General features: G+C 41.6%; 1 protein-coding gene across 1 annotated transcript; it reads left to right on the forward strand.

Moving 5' to 3' along the window:
- Positions 1–13,002: 13,002 nt before the first annotated feature.
- Positions 13,003–15,483, forward strand: LOC143584810 (nicotinamidase 1-like). The gene is made up of 5 exons (XM_077066770.1): positions 13,003–13,158; positions 13,311–13,494; positions 13,560–13,693; positions 13,772–13,957; positions 15,051–15,483. The coding sequence occupies exons 1-5, from the start codon at positions 13,021–13,023 to the stop codon at positions 15,141–15,143; spliced, it is 735 nt and encodes a 244-aa protein (XP_076922885.1). The 5' UTR covers positions 13,003–13,020; the 3' UTR covers positions 15,144–15,483.
- Positions 15,484–15,828: the final 345 nt, after the last annotated feature.

Raw genomic sequence — 15,828 nt, forward strand, 5'->3', positions numbered from 1 at the left:
CCTGCTGTTTCATCTTCTCCAACAGGTATACTTTGTTTATATTTTGTGGTTTTATGAGCGTGATTCTGATAGAGTTATTAATGAATCTTTGCTCACTCAAATGTTTGTAGAGCCGGCGACCTTGGTGGATCAACCTCAGGCGCAGCAAGGTACCGAGGCTGCGCCGAAGGTTGCTTTGAAGTCCCCTGTTTTACCCTCAAAAAATGGGAAAATGGACTTCATGGCGATGCTCAACTCGCGGACGGTGGTGCGCCAAGGTATATATTGCGCTTTGATTTTCTGACTTTTTTCTTTTAGATCAAGTCATGAATCATTTCTCTTTGTTGGTTTTTTCATAGGAATTATAGCTGGCACACAAGCTGCTGGCGGCACTGCTAGCGCCGGCGCCGGCGCCGTTGCTCTGCTCCTGCTCCGACAAGCACTGAATCTCCTCTTATTGGGATTACTAAGGAGCAGGAGACTATTTTACGCGCTGATCTAGCGGCGTCGAGACCTCCCTCACCTCCTCCTGCGCGCAGCCCTCCTCGCGAGACTATTTTTGATTTTTCCAAGTCGCAGGAGAAAAGACCTGTTACGGAGGATGACGAGGAGGTCAATTTTGAAGACTCCGATGGCGGCCGCGCAAGCCTTGTAGCGCCACCAAATTTCTTGGCGCAGCCTTCTCGTGAGGCTGGCGCTGACTTTTCTGCTGGCTCTCCGCAGGTATAAGTTTGTTTTGCTCAGCTGTGCGGACTTCCATATTAGTGTTTAGATGACAAACGTTGCTTTTTGCGTTGCTTTGTGTTTGCAGGAAGCCGATCACATGTACCGCTCGAGATGGAATATTACTGAGGATAGCTCATTTCAATCCATGGGTGTGTGTGAAGACTTCTGGGCTCATTCTGTGCCTCCGGCTGAAAGGAGGTTTCAGGAGGACCGTGCTCGCGTGGACTTGCTCAACGACCATCTTTTTGCTGGGTCTGCGTTCTTTGCTGCCTCCCAAGAGCTTCGCAATGATTATATAAAAGTGCGTGATGCCCTTGTGGAGGCCAAGCAAGAGGCTAAGGTTTCTGCTTGGAATCTTTCTGACGCTCGAGAGAGAGCTGAGAAACTCCAAGCAGAACTTAGCGAGAACCGAGCAAGTGCCAACGCTGCCTTTGTGAAGCGCGGGCATGAGCTGCAGGCTGCGCGGGAGAAGCTGCAGGCGGCAGAGGCGGATGCGGCCAGGTACGCGCGGCGAGCGCGTGATTTGGAGTTAGAGGCAGAGGCGCGTGATCAAACTCTTGTGCAGGCTATCACTGACAAATCTTTATTAGAGAGTGAGGTTGCGCGCCTGAAGAAAGAGCTCGAAGCTGCGCGGGCAGAAAAGGATGAAGCCCTGGCGGCAGCAGCGTCTGGCCAAGAAGAGCTCGATGCTGCGCGAGCGGAAAGGAATGAGGCCTTGGCGGCAGCAACGTCCGACAGAGAAGAGCTAAAATAGACCAAGGAAACTGTTGAGTTGTTAAACTCTCAGATTCCTGCTCTTGAGACGTCTGTTTCTTCTCTCGCGCAGGATCGCCAATGGCTAGTTTCACAGGGTATGACTCGTTGCGCTTATGCGATGAAAATACTCAGACGAGTTTCAGACCTTTGTGATGGATTGCAACGCTGCGTCGCGCTTGGTGGGTCGAGCTGAAGGGTTTAAGGATGGCTGTGAATATAGCATGCTGAAGAAGAACCCATCCGGCTACCCTTATCAGCTCGACGTTGTCTGCGCTGACATGGCCGAGGTGGGGGAGAAGTGTTTGAATACTCCCATTTCCATCCTTGAGCAGGTATTTTAACCTTAACGAGTTTACCTTGACTTATTTTCCTAGTCTTTTGTACTCATACTTTTCCTTGTGACTTGCAGATAGCCTCGCTTGCTGACCAGCCCGATCTCGGCGCGCTAAAGAAATTACTTGACGAGTGTGAAAGGGCTGGTGGCAGCGATGATGGCGCGCGCAATGCTGCCTCTGCTAGCGGCTCTGGCGTGGCCAAAGGACCTACTCCTGACACTATCGTGATAGAAGACGAATCCATTCAAGACGAACAACTTGATTATGGTAAGTTTGGAGATGACGAGGAGCGGGCTGCGCCAGATGCTAAGGGAGGGGGTAATGATGAGGACAATGAAGAGGCTGATGTTGATATAGAGACTTGAGAAGCCCTTCATGTTTTTTTTTTTTTTTTTTTTTTGTAGTTTTTATCTCATCATTTTGTAAATTTGTAAACTTCTATGTTTTGGAATGAAATTTTGTTTTCCCCTTATTCGCATCTTGCGCATTCCCAATTCATCTCTTTATATTGCATGTTTGCTTGTTGAATATAAGATATGCTTGCACGTTGAAACTTGAACAAGGTTGTAAGGAAATTATTTTACTTAATCCTTGTCATATTTCAAGTTATTTTGCAATATTCTGAATATGCTGACACGTGCCTTGGCATTTCATTATTCCTCTTTTGCGCGACATTATCGCGCATTTATTATAGGGAATTATGACTGAGTTTTTTAGCCTTTACGTGTCAGTATGTGTTACTCTGATATCCATTACAATTCCATGCGCGACCTCGACCTGAGACCTTAACAACTATGTTTTGGCATGTGCTTTGCCTTAGCTGTGCTTAGGTATTTTTATGGTCTAGCTGCGTAGCATGTAGGATGGATGTTGTGAGTAATTTGAGCTAAGGCTCGTATTATTGGGCTAAGACCCTGAGCTAAGGCTCATATTATTCGGCTAAGGCCCTGATGTTTTAGAGTTAAAACTCGTTAACGCGTTTGAGCTTGAAGCTCGCGCATGTATGTTTTACTTCGTTTTATTTTTAGTTTTGATGTCAATACAATGCTGTCATATTGCTCAAAATTAATAAAGGGAAGTGTGAAACATGTATGCAAAAGGTAATAGAACACACATTAAGAGAAAATAGCGTGTATCATTATTCATAATGGCTTAAAAAGCCGTGATTACAAACTTAACAATTTTTACATGAAACATTTTCTAAGCTGTGCTGCGTTCCATGCGCGCGGGATCTTCTTTCCATTCAAATTTTTTAAAGCGTATGCGCCTTTTCCCAATTCTTCCGAGACTTGATAAGGTCCCTCCCAGTTGGGAGACATCTTTCCCGGGGGTATCGCGCGGCTAGCTTCATTGCTCCGAAGGACAAAATCGTTCTTCTTGAAGTAGCATTCTTTCACGCGCTGATTGTAATATTTTTCTAGTTTTTTCTTGTATTTGGCTTCACTGATGATAGCCGCCTCTCTGCGCCCTTCAAGTAAGTTGAGATCCAACCTCCTTTCGCGCTCGTTATCCATCTTACTCATCATGAGCACTCTATGGGATGGGCATCCAATTTCTGCTGGAATCATAGCCTCCGTTCCATAGGTTAGGCTGAACGGGGATTCCCCATTGCTGGTTTTGCTTAATGTCCTGTGCGCCCACAGGACATTAGGTAGCTCCTCGACCCATGAATGGGATTCTCCCTCCAACCTTTTCTTCAGCCCATTCAGCAAGCTTTGGTTCGCGCGCTCCACTTGGCCATTCCCTTGAGGGTGGTACACTGAAGTGAAGACTTGGTTGATGCGCAATTCCTTGAGCCAACTGGATATCTTTCTGTCAGTGAATTGTTTGCCATTGTCGCTCACAATTTCCATTGGCAGGCCAAAACGGCATATGATGTGGCTCCAAATAAATTGCTTCATTGCCTCGGCTGTGATCTTTGCTAGTGGCTTGGCTTCAACCCATTTTGTGAAATAGTCTACTGCCACTACCAAAAACTTTACTCGCCCTTGCGCTTGTGGTAAGGGACCCACAATATCGATTGCCCATTTGTGGAAAGGCCATGCGGAGGTCACTGGAATCAGGTTGTTCTTTGGCCGCATGGTGTTTGGCGCATAGCTCTGACACGCTTTGCATTTTTGGATCTCTTTTAACGCGTCCAAGTACATGCCTGGCCAATAGTAACCTGCGTTCATTGCCTTGGCAACCACCATGCGCGGGCCAGCATGTATTCCACAGATTCCTTCGTGTATCTCTCTGATCACATAGCTTGCTTCCTCGGCATCCAGGCATTTCAAGAGCGGTCCAAGATAAGAGCGTCGATATAACGTACCATCAAGCAGTTCGTAGTTCTGCGACTTGTGTCTTATCTTCCTCGCCTGTGCGCGATCGTCCGGTACCCTTCCCTCCTTCAAGAATTCCATTAATGGAGTTATCCATGATGAAGGTGTTGTGTGAATTACAAGGATAGACTTCGCTCCCACCGACGGGTTGCTCATTACTTCCACCCTGACATCTTTGCCAAAGTGATCGAAGCTGGTTGATGCCATCTTGCTCAGCGCGTCGGCGGACTTGTTTTCACTGCGTGGAATATGTATGATTCTGAAGAAGTCAAATTGCTCGGTGAGTTTCTTTGCCTGCTCTAAATACAGAGGCATAGTGTTCTCCTTGGCATCATAAAGGCCATTGACCTGTGCTGCTACCAAGTATGAATCGACATGAGCCTCTAGCTTTTTAACTCTGAACTTGTGCGCGATGCGCAGACCAGCCAGCAAGGCTTCATACTCAGCTTCATTGTTGGTGCTCTTGAAATCCAACCTGATTGCGTAAGTATACTCATGACTTTCTGGATCCACCAGTTTGAGGCCTGCGCCGGACCCTTCATTGTTTGAAGCTCCATCAGTGAATAATCTCCAAACATTTTCTTCATTATTGGCTTGCGGAGGGTCTACCTCGCGCTGAGCCACTTCAATTTTTCCTTCAGGGATTTCTGCGATGAAATCAGCTAAGACTTGTCCCTTTATTGCTGGACGGGGCTTATAGGCGATCGTGTGCTCTCCTAATTCCAGCGCCCATTTTGTCAGCCTTCCTGAGAGCGCGGGACGTCGCAAGACTTGCTGGATGTTGTAATCAGTCAGGACTTCAATGGGATGACCATTGAAATATCTATGAAGCTTGCGCGACGCATGTGTTAGTGATAAAACTAACTTTTCTATGATGGTGTAGCGCGTCTCAGGATCTGTCAGCACCCGACTTACATAATAGATTGGTGTTTGGATTCCCTTGCGATCCACCAACAACACTGCGCCGATGGCGCGCTCTCCTGCTGACAGGTACAATGTTAGAGTTTCGCCAGGAAGTGGAGCTGTGAGCGCAGGCAGATTTATCAGACATTCTTTTATCTCATTGAAAGCTTGCTCGGCCTCGGGCGTCCACTTGAATTGGCTTTTCTTTAAGCAATTTCTCAATGTGTTGACGAATGGGGTAGATTTGCTTGCATGGTTCGCTAGGAACCTGTTAATTGATACCAATCTAACATTCAACTTTTGAACTTCCTTCATGGTGGATGGTGAGGGCATGTCAAGGATAGCCTCCACCTTCTCTGGGTTCACATTGAAACCATCCTTGGTGACCATTATACCGAGAAATTTCCCTTCTTCTACGCCGAATGTGCATTTGCTCGGGTTGAGCTTCATGTTTACTTCCTTTAGGCGCCAAAGGGTTTCTTCGATGTCTTTGAGCATTTGTTTTTCCTCCCTGCTTTTAATCACCAAATCATCCACGTAGACTTCTAAGTTTCTTCCAATTTGCTCGTTGAAAACCGCATCCATGAGTCTTTGGTAAGTGGCTCCTGCATTCTTCAAACCAAAGGGCATTTTTGTGTAACAGAAAACACCCTTGTCAGTTCTAAAGGCAGTCTTGTCCTCATCTTGTGGTGCCATTTGAATTTGGTGATAACCCTTATAGGCGTCCAGGAAACATTTGAGCTTAAATGGCGCCACAGAGTCCACCTTCGCGTCAATGTTTGGGAGGGGGTAACAATCTTTTGGACATGCTTTGTTGAGGTCCTTGAAATCAATGCACATCCTCCATGACCCGTTGCTCTTCTTTACCATCACAGGATTGGCTACCCATGTTTGGTATCGTATTGGGCGGATGATATTTGCGCGCAGTAGATCTTCTACTTGCTCATTCATGGCCTTTGCCTTCTCATCCCCCATGACTCTCTTCTTTTGAGCAATTGGCTCTACAGACTTGAACGTGTTGAGAGAATGTTGCGCCAGGTCTCGCGGAACCCCAGTCATATCAGAATGTTGCCACGCGAAGACCGACATATACGTTGTGAGCAATCTTTTCATTCTCAACCTTGTGTCGTCTGATATCGTAGCTCCAATTGTGATTGTTTGCTCTGGGAATTTTGGGTTGAGAATCCATTCCTCTGGCGCGTTGTTTGCCATTAAAAGTTTCATTCTCCCTTCCCGCGGTATACTTGTCACTGCGCACAAATGATCTCGGTATACAAATGTTACACCTGTTGGTGTTGGGAACCCCAACGCGCCGTGCGCTGGTGACGGTATGGCGTTGAATTGGGCAATCGTTCCTCTACCCAAGATCATATTATGGCATGAAGTGGTGGGCAAGACCAAGAAGTTGACAATTTCAGCTCGCTTGTGTTTCTCATCCCCCATAGTTAGTTCAAATTGTATCTGACCTAGGGGGTGAATAATTTCATTTGAGACACCCGAGATTGGTGCATTCACAATTTCGAGCCTTGCTTGGTCTGCTGGATCCAACTTCCTAAAACATTGCTCATACATGATGTCTGATTCACTGCCGGTGTCCACCAGGACTTTTGACACCTCATAATGAGCAATGTGTGTAGTGATGACTAGAGGACTGCTGATAGACGGGCCTCCTCTGATTCTTGGGAAGATTACTTGTTGCTCGCGCCAATCTCCTTGGACTTGCGCGCTTCTCTTTCTCAATCTTTGCCCTTGCCTTCCTCCCTCGGCTACACAGATTCTTTTGAATTTTTTACTGGCTGAGGCTCCATCTGGTTGTTCATTCTCTGGTCTTGGGTTTTTCACCAGGTGAGCCAACTTGCCTGATTTCACATCTCTTTCAATCGCATCCTTCAAATGGTGGCATGCATCGGTGTTGTGCCCTGTGGACTTGTGAAACTCACAATACTTGCCACTGTTTGGTGGTCCCTTATGGAGTAATGGCATGGGGCTTTTAAACTGGACATTCTCTGTGCTTAACACTTGTGAAGGCGTTTTAGTGAGGGGAGTCCATATTCTTGGTAGAGGTCTGTTAGGCTCTCTGCCGCCTTCCCTCTTGTCACTTTCTCCGCGATTACGAATGTCTTTTTGGGGCTGGGGTGAACTTGGTTGCGCCTGCTTTTCTGCGGGAGAAAAACTGGTTTGTTGCAACCTGGACCATACGGAGTTTTGTTTGCCCCTCCTTTCATTGTTGCGTGGTGCTTCTGTTTGATGCCCTCTATCTCTTGCTCTATCTTGAGCAATTTGTTTTTCATTTCGCGCGAAGACTCGCGATGCTTCCATTAGCTTAGCCCAAGTGGTTGGCATGCCATCTCTGCTCACGAGAGCTCTGCGGAGTTGATCACTGCGCGCACCTTGTATAAAGGCCACACGCAAGAGTTGTTCAGTGATACCTCCAATTGCAAGAGATTCCTGATTGAAACGAGTTATGTAGTCTTCAATTGTTTCATCATTCCTGCGCACGCAGTGCATGATGTTATCGGGGTCGCGCGTGTGTCTGCGCTGCTGTACGAAGTGAGCCTGGAACTTCTCCAATAGCTCTTCGAACCCATCGATTTGTCCAGTCGGCAAGCTTTCGAACCAGACACGCGCTGCGCCCGTGAGGCAGCGAGCAAACATGTGACATCATGTTGGCATCGTCCAGCTTTCTAGGTTTCCAGTGTTGTAAAAACCTTGTAAGAAATCGTCTGGATCTGTTGTGCCATCGTACTTGCCCAAACCACTTGGCATCTTGGTTTTGTGTTGAATGGGAGCCTTCGCGATGCGCTCAGTGAATTTTGAATGCTTCACCAAGATGGCTGGCCTATATGGTGTGGTTACGTCCACTTGCCCTCTCGCTGGTGGGTTGTACGGTGTGTACAGATCCATATCGGCTTTGGCTCCAGGCGCTATGTTCATGTGGGCGCGGAGCTGTGAGCCTCCTGCATGAGTATCTCGCGTCTTCCTCATGCCGTGCACTTCTTCATCACTAAAATCAGCGTGTTCGGTGTGAACAGAGTGACCATCTTCCGGCACGCGCGCCCTTTTTTTTGTTCCCTGAATGGTTTGCTTATCAAATGCGAGCCTTTGTGTTAAGTCGGCTAACTTTTTGTGTTTGACCAGCTCATTGTATTTGTCCATTAAACGCCGTTGTTCGTTTATGAGCCATTCTTTAGGGTCATTGGTTTCAATTTCTGGACCCATTGGTCCTTTTTGTTTTGCACCAGTCAGATTTTGGAACGTGAGATCGTCTGGAGGAGTTTCAGTCTGGCTATGAGGTGTTGTGATGAAGGGATGGTTACTGGTGGTGCGCGCAGTATCACGCGGCGCCCTCAGAAACTGCTGTCCCTCATTAACATCCTCAAGCTCATTATCCTCCAGAACTTGATCGCTGTTTCGAACACCGGAAACCATGGTGAAGATTTTCAGAGAGAACTGATGAGATAGTGGTTTTGTTGCCGTTGTAACAGGTGATGGCGCCAATGAAGAAACGTGGATCGGCTCACTGGTAGACGATCAACTTTCCTCGGGTATGAGTATGCTATATCACCGATGGTTCTCCGGAGTATGAATTCTTCCACCTACAAAACGAGCAGCACCGTGAACTTACCCCTCTGAAAGGGACAGATGGGTCCTCTTTGGGGTAACCCTCCGGTGTGAGAATAAGAGATTGTTGGAGAAGATAATAATAATCTGAGATTGAGTAAGGATTTAGAGTGTATTTTCTTGCTTACCTCCCCTTGTGGAGGTGGTGTGGTATTTATAGTGTTAGGGTTTTCAATGATTGGGCTCAGATCCCATTAGGGCCTTTTTGGCCTCCTCCTATTGCTTCGCGCCACGTGTCCTTAGGACACCTGGTGCTCTTTCATTGATTATTCTCTGACCAAGGTATTTCACCTGACCCATGTGCAATCACGTGGTAGCACATGGGTTTTGCTGAGTTGTCCACCTTTCATTGGCAGCTGTCAACATCAGCATATTCTTTATTTCTTAAAGGATACCTTCTGGAAGGTTGTCTGATGAGCACAATCAGGGTTGTCCTCCTGATTTGGATAAGGACGAGGTTGATTATGTGCATGTGTGATATGCGCCTATCCTGAGGATGCGCGAGGTCTTCTCTTTATTCTCACGCGCAGATGTTTCATGCGCAGATGTGATATGCGCAAGCATATGTAATATGCGTGAGCACATGTGATATGCGCCACGCTCAGATGTGATATGCGTGAGCATATATGATGCGTGAGCATATGTGATATGCGCCACGCGCAGATGCGCCACGCGCAGATGTGATATGCGTGAGCATGTGATACGCGTGAGCATATGTGATGCGTGAGCATATGTGATATGCGCCACGCGCATAGGTTTTGGCTTTGTGCCTTCATGACATCTTGATTTCAAGCCTCTTGTCTATATCTTGTTGGTTGACCCGCCCCGCTCGATGTTAAGGCGGGTGCATACCTCTTCAGTTACAAATGAGCTGTCAACGAATCAAGAGTTGATGATCTTAACAGAGATAACGTCCTTATTGGCCTTATCCTGTTCGATATCGTTAATGGCTTCTGTTCCGTCGGTGCTAGTAATATGGTAAAGTTTTTCACTCATCGATCACTTTCTCAACTCTTCAATTTTTTTTTTGTTTTGTAAATGTTATGTGATTATATAACCTAATACGTGATTCTATAAAATTGTATGTAATTATATATTGACATTTTATATCTACACATTATAGTACATGATTGTATATATGTGATACATAATCTACTATTATAATAAACAAAAATGTGATTAAACCACATCACCTTTAATTTGTCTAATATTTTGTCATGTGACACTCTATCTTTAAAGCTTTAGTTCATAAATATTTCAAATTAAAATAAAGATATTAAAATATTCCTTATACACAACTAAATGTATTCCTTCTTTTATCATTTATATGATTCCCTTATATAAATGTATTTCTTTTGTCAAACGATAAGGCGATACCTAAAAGATAAAACGCTCACCTTATTACGGAGAACGATGTTTCTAACAGGAGTTATACAACAAATTATAATTCATTTGTTTGCCTACTTATAATTATAATTTATGGGATATGTGTTTATTTTATATTACAACTAGCATATAAGATTGTACTATTTGTTTTAATGTTTCAGTTGATGCATCTACAAGTCCTTTGTCAAACATTTTAAATGGTATGTCATTATTATTAATTTTATCCACTTGAATTTAAATTTGAAAAATAAAAATAAAAATCTACCTAACATATATGTTTTTATTCTATCTAAATAGTTATCTTCTTACAGCCTTTAACACGAACAATACCTATTATGATGCTGCTGAAAAAAAACAAGAACAACGAAAACACGTCCTTAATATAATAAACAAAAACATGATTATGCCACTTGACACCTAACTGGACAATCTTTATACCACTTGGCACTTCAAGGTAAAACTATATCTCATGTCATATTACTCAAATGAGAAATCAAGAATGAAGCCAATATTTATAAAAGGCAAGGTAGTGCATCAAACTTATCATTATCATTAGGTGGTGCGTGAACTATTGTGTACAATTACTCGGTTTTAAAAATATTTAATGTTATCCCGATTGGTTTTTTCCAGTTATTTTTGTCGTTTGAAAGCTGGTTTGCGAACAACCGACTGGTTTTTATTTTATTTTTTTGATTTATTTGCCGGTTGGACGGCCAATATGCTCCGGTTTCTAAACGCTGCTTTTATCTAAAATGGGTTAAAATGTTAAATAAGTTGAATTTTATTCGTAACAAAACTCAAAATGATTCGCTATTTATTTGTAAATAAAATAACTAGAAAAAAGTTGTAGCAAGTCAACCTAACCCACTCATTCCAGAACTTATTAATAATGGTGTGTTTTAATCTAGATATAGCATACCAAAGGTGATATATAAAACCGATCTTAAATAATATTTTCTCATTAATTAATTAAACCACATTGAAAATGTGATATTTTTAACATACTTTGGGGGCCGAGTTGCCTCCAAAATTTAATTTACTTTCTATAAAGATTTTTGTCTAAAGTATAATTTCAAAAGCATTGGTATCAAATATTATTTATTTTTCTAATAACTTGATTAAACATAACTCAATCAATCCATTCAAAACTAAACGGGTCGAAATTGCCATAATATAGAATGAATCATTTTGAGTTGCCAACTGACTATATTGATTATATGTTTTATATAGTTCTATTTTTTTTACTCACTATATGTTTTTGAATTACAAAGTGACTATGTTGGCTTTATGTTTGGTATAACAAATAAAGAGATTGTTGTGGCGCTTGATTTGTGTCACTTGCCACCTTAAGATTCAAAAGAAAACTATACCATATTAATACACTAACGAGAAATCAAAGAGGAAGCCAAATGTGTATTTATTTGTATTTTGTACAATTCGATATTTTACATCCGTTGTTAAGAACACAAAACTAAAAATGAAGACATAATATATATGTAGAGATGGATAAGGTAACGTTACAAATAAAACAATAAATGCTCTATATAAAGAAATATTTAGAGATTTAGAAATTTTCAACATGTATATATATATATATATTTTTATATTGTTTAATATGTAATTGAATATATCGCATGGTACATAATTGTACAAACAATTTAACAAATTTTTTGTATTTCATATAATGTCGTCGTTTGAATAAATTTATTCATTCCAATCTGTGTTGCACACGGGTACATAAGCTAGTAAGATAATATAAGTACATGATTATAAATGTTACATGATTATGTAACATATTACGTAATTATATATTTATATATGTGCATTTATGCGCCACACCTAAAATACGCGTATTTGGATTTCGGTGACTTTTTGCCCCTCACGCTATTTTCATACTTTGTTCAGGAATATTTCCTATATATAAACTAATTGTAAATATGGGAATATAATGTTTTTAGGTGTTCTTATTTCTTATTTTTCAATAAGGAGGAGAAGTGTGCTGCCTTAAAGTACCCTACTTTATCCAATTCTGTACCATCATGTTGTTTACACTTTAAACTACCTTAAGGCCTCAAATTCAAACACTCCTCTCAGGTATCCTAAAATTATTTTTTTTCCTTTATTAAATTAAAATTAAACATATAAAATAAAAAATAAGAATATTATTTGATTACAACTTCAAATATTACATTCAAATACGACAACTTAAAAAAACAAACACGTACGAATAGTTTAAAAACAAGTCGAATCATCTTTCTCCCCTATTTGATGCTTTTGATATAGAGTTACTTTCAACATTTCACCGGTCAAATGACGTTTCCGATCCAGATAACTTGAGATCGAATTGCCATCCCTCATGTTAGAGCCGTTTCCTGTATGAGCACATCGGCTGGATGAACGACCTCCTTGAGTGCTAGAGGATTTGTTGGTTGCTTGATTTCTTGAATTTTCCATGAGAATTATATGTTGTGTGTAATTGTAAATTGATTTATTTGTGAAATTGGTAATCTGATTTGTATGTTAAATAGGATTTGTTTTTTTTTTACTTTTTTTTTAAAATATTTTCCCACACCCCAACGGTCACATTGCAATGATTATCCTAATCAGCTTCTACAAGCCGAATTTAGCTACCCTAATTCGATAAACTTCTGAAGGCAATGATGTTCATGAAATCCGGTACCCGCCCGATGTTGGGCACTCATCGGCTCTCCCCCTAATAAACCAACATACAATATAGAAAATATATAAAGCAAAGCAAAAGGACCATTCAGAACACTTTATACACCCTTTGGACTAAACTGTAAAACCCAATTCCCTTTGAAGACCGGTATCATATGGTCATCATCATATGATATATTAAGAAAAAATCCAATCAGACACAGAAACTTTATATTCATTTCAAAGGGCATCATAATAAAGTAGTAAACAACTGTCAGAGGGAGAGAAAAGCAGAGAAACAATAAATAATATTGGCGTGTCTGTGATCGGTGAAAATGGTGTCGGGAACGGCGATAGATGTGGTGAGAAATGAGCTGCCGGTGGATCAAGAGTCGGTGGTCTTGACTGGTGACATCGGTCTTGTCCTCGTCGATATCGTTAATGGCTTCTGTACCCTCGGTGCTGGTCATCTGGTACTTTTTCACTCATCCAACTGCTTAATATATTTAATTCTTGTCTCATATTTGTAGGATATATATACACTGATTTAGATCTAATTGCTACATTTTTAGATCTGTTCAAATGATCTTTATGTAACTCTGTTTTAATATAATAATGTGCACAGGCTCCAAAAGCACCCGATAAACAAATATCGAAAATGGTTGAGGAGTCAGCGCAGCTTTGCCGAATGTTTTGTGAAAAGAATTGGCCCGTCTTTGCTTTTCTTGATTCTCATCATCCCGATGTCCCCGAGCCCCCTTATCCTCCTCATTGTATAACCGGCACAGATGAAGCCAACTTGGTCCCCGGTACATTATTATTATTGTATAAACTCGTTGATTCTTTGTTGTTAATATTATAATATGTTTTGTAGCTCTGCAATGGCTAGAGAATGAATCAAATGTGACAGTTAGACGTAAAGACTGCATTGATGGATTTCTTGGTTCGTTTGAGAAAGACGGGTCTAATGTGTTTGTAGATTGGGTGAAGAAACACCAGATTGAAACCGTAAGTGTTGTGAGGATTATTTTAATTCAAATTTGTTGAAAATTAACAAACTGATGTGATATTGTTTTTGTTTTTCAGATATTGGTTGTTGGGATATGCACGGACGTATGTGTATTGGACTTCGTGTGTTCTGCCTTATCTGCAAGAAACCGCGGTCATGTTAAACCTCTAAAGGAAGTGATCGTATATTCTGGTGCGTGTGCGACTTTTGATCTTCCGCTTCATGTTGCCAGAAATATCCCTGGTGCTCTTGCTCACCCTCAGGTACACTCGTTTGCTATGTGGACTATTCTAATCAAGTGTGTGTTTAACTAGAGACGCATATTGAAACCGGTTAAAGAAAACCCAACCCGAAACTGGTAATCACGTGGCGGTTTTTATTGAGAACCGACTTTAGTAGACTATTCTAATCTCGTTTGTGTTTAACTAGAGGCACAATAAGAAACCTGACCCGAAACGGGTAAACATTGAAACAGATGGTTTGGGCATCTACACAGAGAAACCTGGCGGTGTTGATTGAGAACTGATTTTAGAAACCTGTTCGGAACCGGTTTGGTGCAAATTCAAAAAGACTAACCGTTTTTTTATGGTTTTTTGCGACTTTTTTTTAACCATTTTGCCCGCGTATGTTGGTATAAATAAATATTGTGACTTTTTTTAAACCATTTTATGACTTTTTTTGAACTGTTTTGCTACTTTTTGATGGTTCTTTAAAATCTCAAAAACGCTCTCAAAAGTCAAAAGGCTCGCAACTGGCTATGGACAGTGGGCACTCATCCATTGGTGTTGGGGCATCCTCAAGCACCAACCGGTTCCAACCCGACCCGACCCGAACCAAATTGGCTACCATTGGTCAGGGTTTTCCAATCCCTCGAATTGGTTCCAACCCAAACCAGTTGCACGCACAACCTGGTTTTGACTCCGTTGACCATAAACCGAACCGGTTTAAGGTTAGAAACTGATTTGTGCACCTCTTTGTTTAACATTGGCATTTGCAGCAAATTAAATGGGTTCCAACCCGAACCGGTTTCACCTACAACCTGGTTTTGACTCCGTTGACCTCAAACCAAACCGGTTTAGGGTTAGAAACCGATTTGCGCACCTCTAAGTTTAATATTGGCATTTGTAACAAAGCTCACTATATGAATATTTTTCTTAAAACAATAGGAACATGTGTTTATACATTTATCTATGTAACGCGCTAGTATTATTCATAATCATGGATGCACATGTTTTATGTGCCTAACCTGAATTTATATGGTAGGAAAGGCAGCATGGCTATAACAATATCTTAGTTTTTTAAATAGTTATTTGAAAATAAATATATTAATTTTTGTCTACCATCTTGCAATAATAGGAACTTATGCACCATGTTGGCCTTTACATGGCAAAGAGTAGGGGAGCTAAGGTGGTGTCAAAAGTGTCATTTGCAGCATCAAAGAAGGCATGAGCTGAGGTGGGCCCATGTTTATGATCTTTGAAAACATATAGATTTGTAATATTGTTTCTTGTCTTTGTATATATGATTAGGACTGCAGTAATTGTGGGTTGTGTAAAATCAGAAAATGTCTTGTATTTGTTGATTAAGAAAACTAATAGCACATGAATCTTTGGTCATATGCAATGATCTCAGGAACCGAAGGTCGGACCGGGATCTGGAGGTAGCGGTGTGAACGAGCCAAGCCGCTCATGAGCTACTCGAGTCCGGCTCGCTAAAAGCTCAAACTGAGCCGAGCTTATATGAGCTTGAGCCCAAGCTCAAGCATAGAAAATAGCTTTTATATTAAACGGGCCTGGTGTTCACTTATCAAGCTATAGGGCCGGCTCATGGGCCTAGTGTTCATAAATTTTAAGTATATATTTGTATAATAATTAACTGAATTAAAGCCATAAAATGAACATTAAAAAGCAGAGACACCTCATTTGAGAACTGTTAGTATATAAATTTGCTTAATGTAACATTAGTTGTTGCATAGATGTTCTAACCCATGATATGTTCTATAGAAGGCATGGCAAATAAGTGACTTTAAATTGGCGATTTGCGTTTCATACACCAAAATAGTAATAATAGGCACCCTGGTTTTTGGTTCGTTACTTTTATTTTAAACAACTTTAAAATCTCAAAATCATCAAAA

This window comes from Bidens hawaiensis, unplaced genomic scaffold, assembly GCF_021521415.1.
Source record: "Bidens hawaiensis isolate Kalapana, Puna unplaced genomic scaffold, B.hawaiensis_p1.1 tig00033471_1, whole genome shotgun sequence".
Taxonomy (NCBI): Eukaryota; Viridiplantae; Streptophyta; class Magnoliopsida; order Asterales; family Asteraceae; genus Bidens; species Bidens hawaiensis.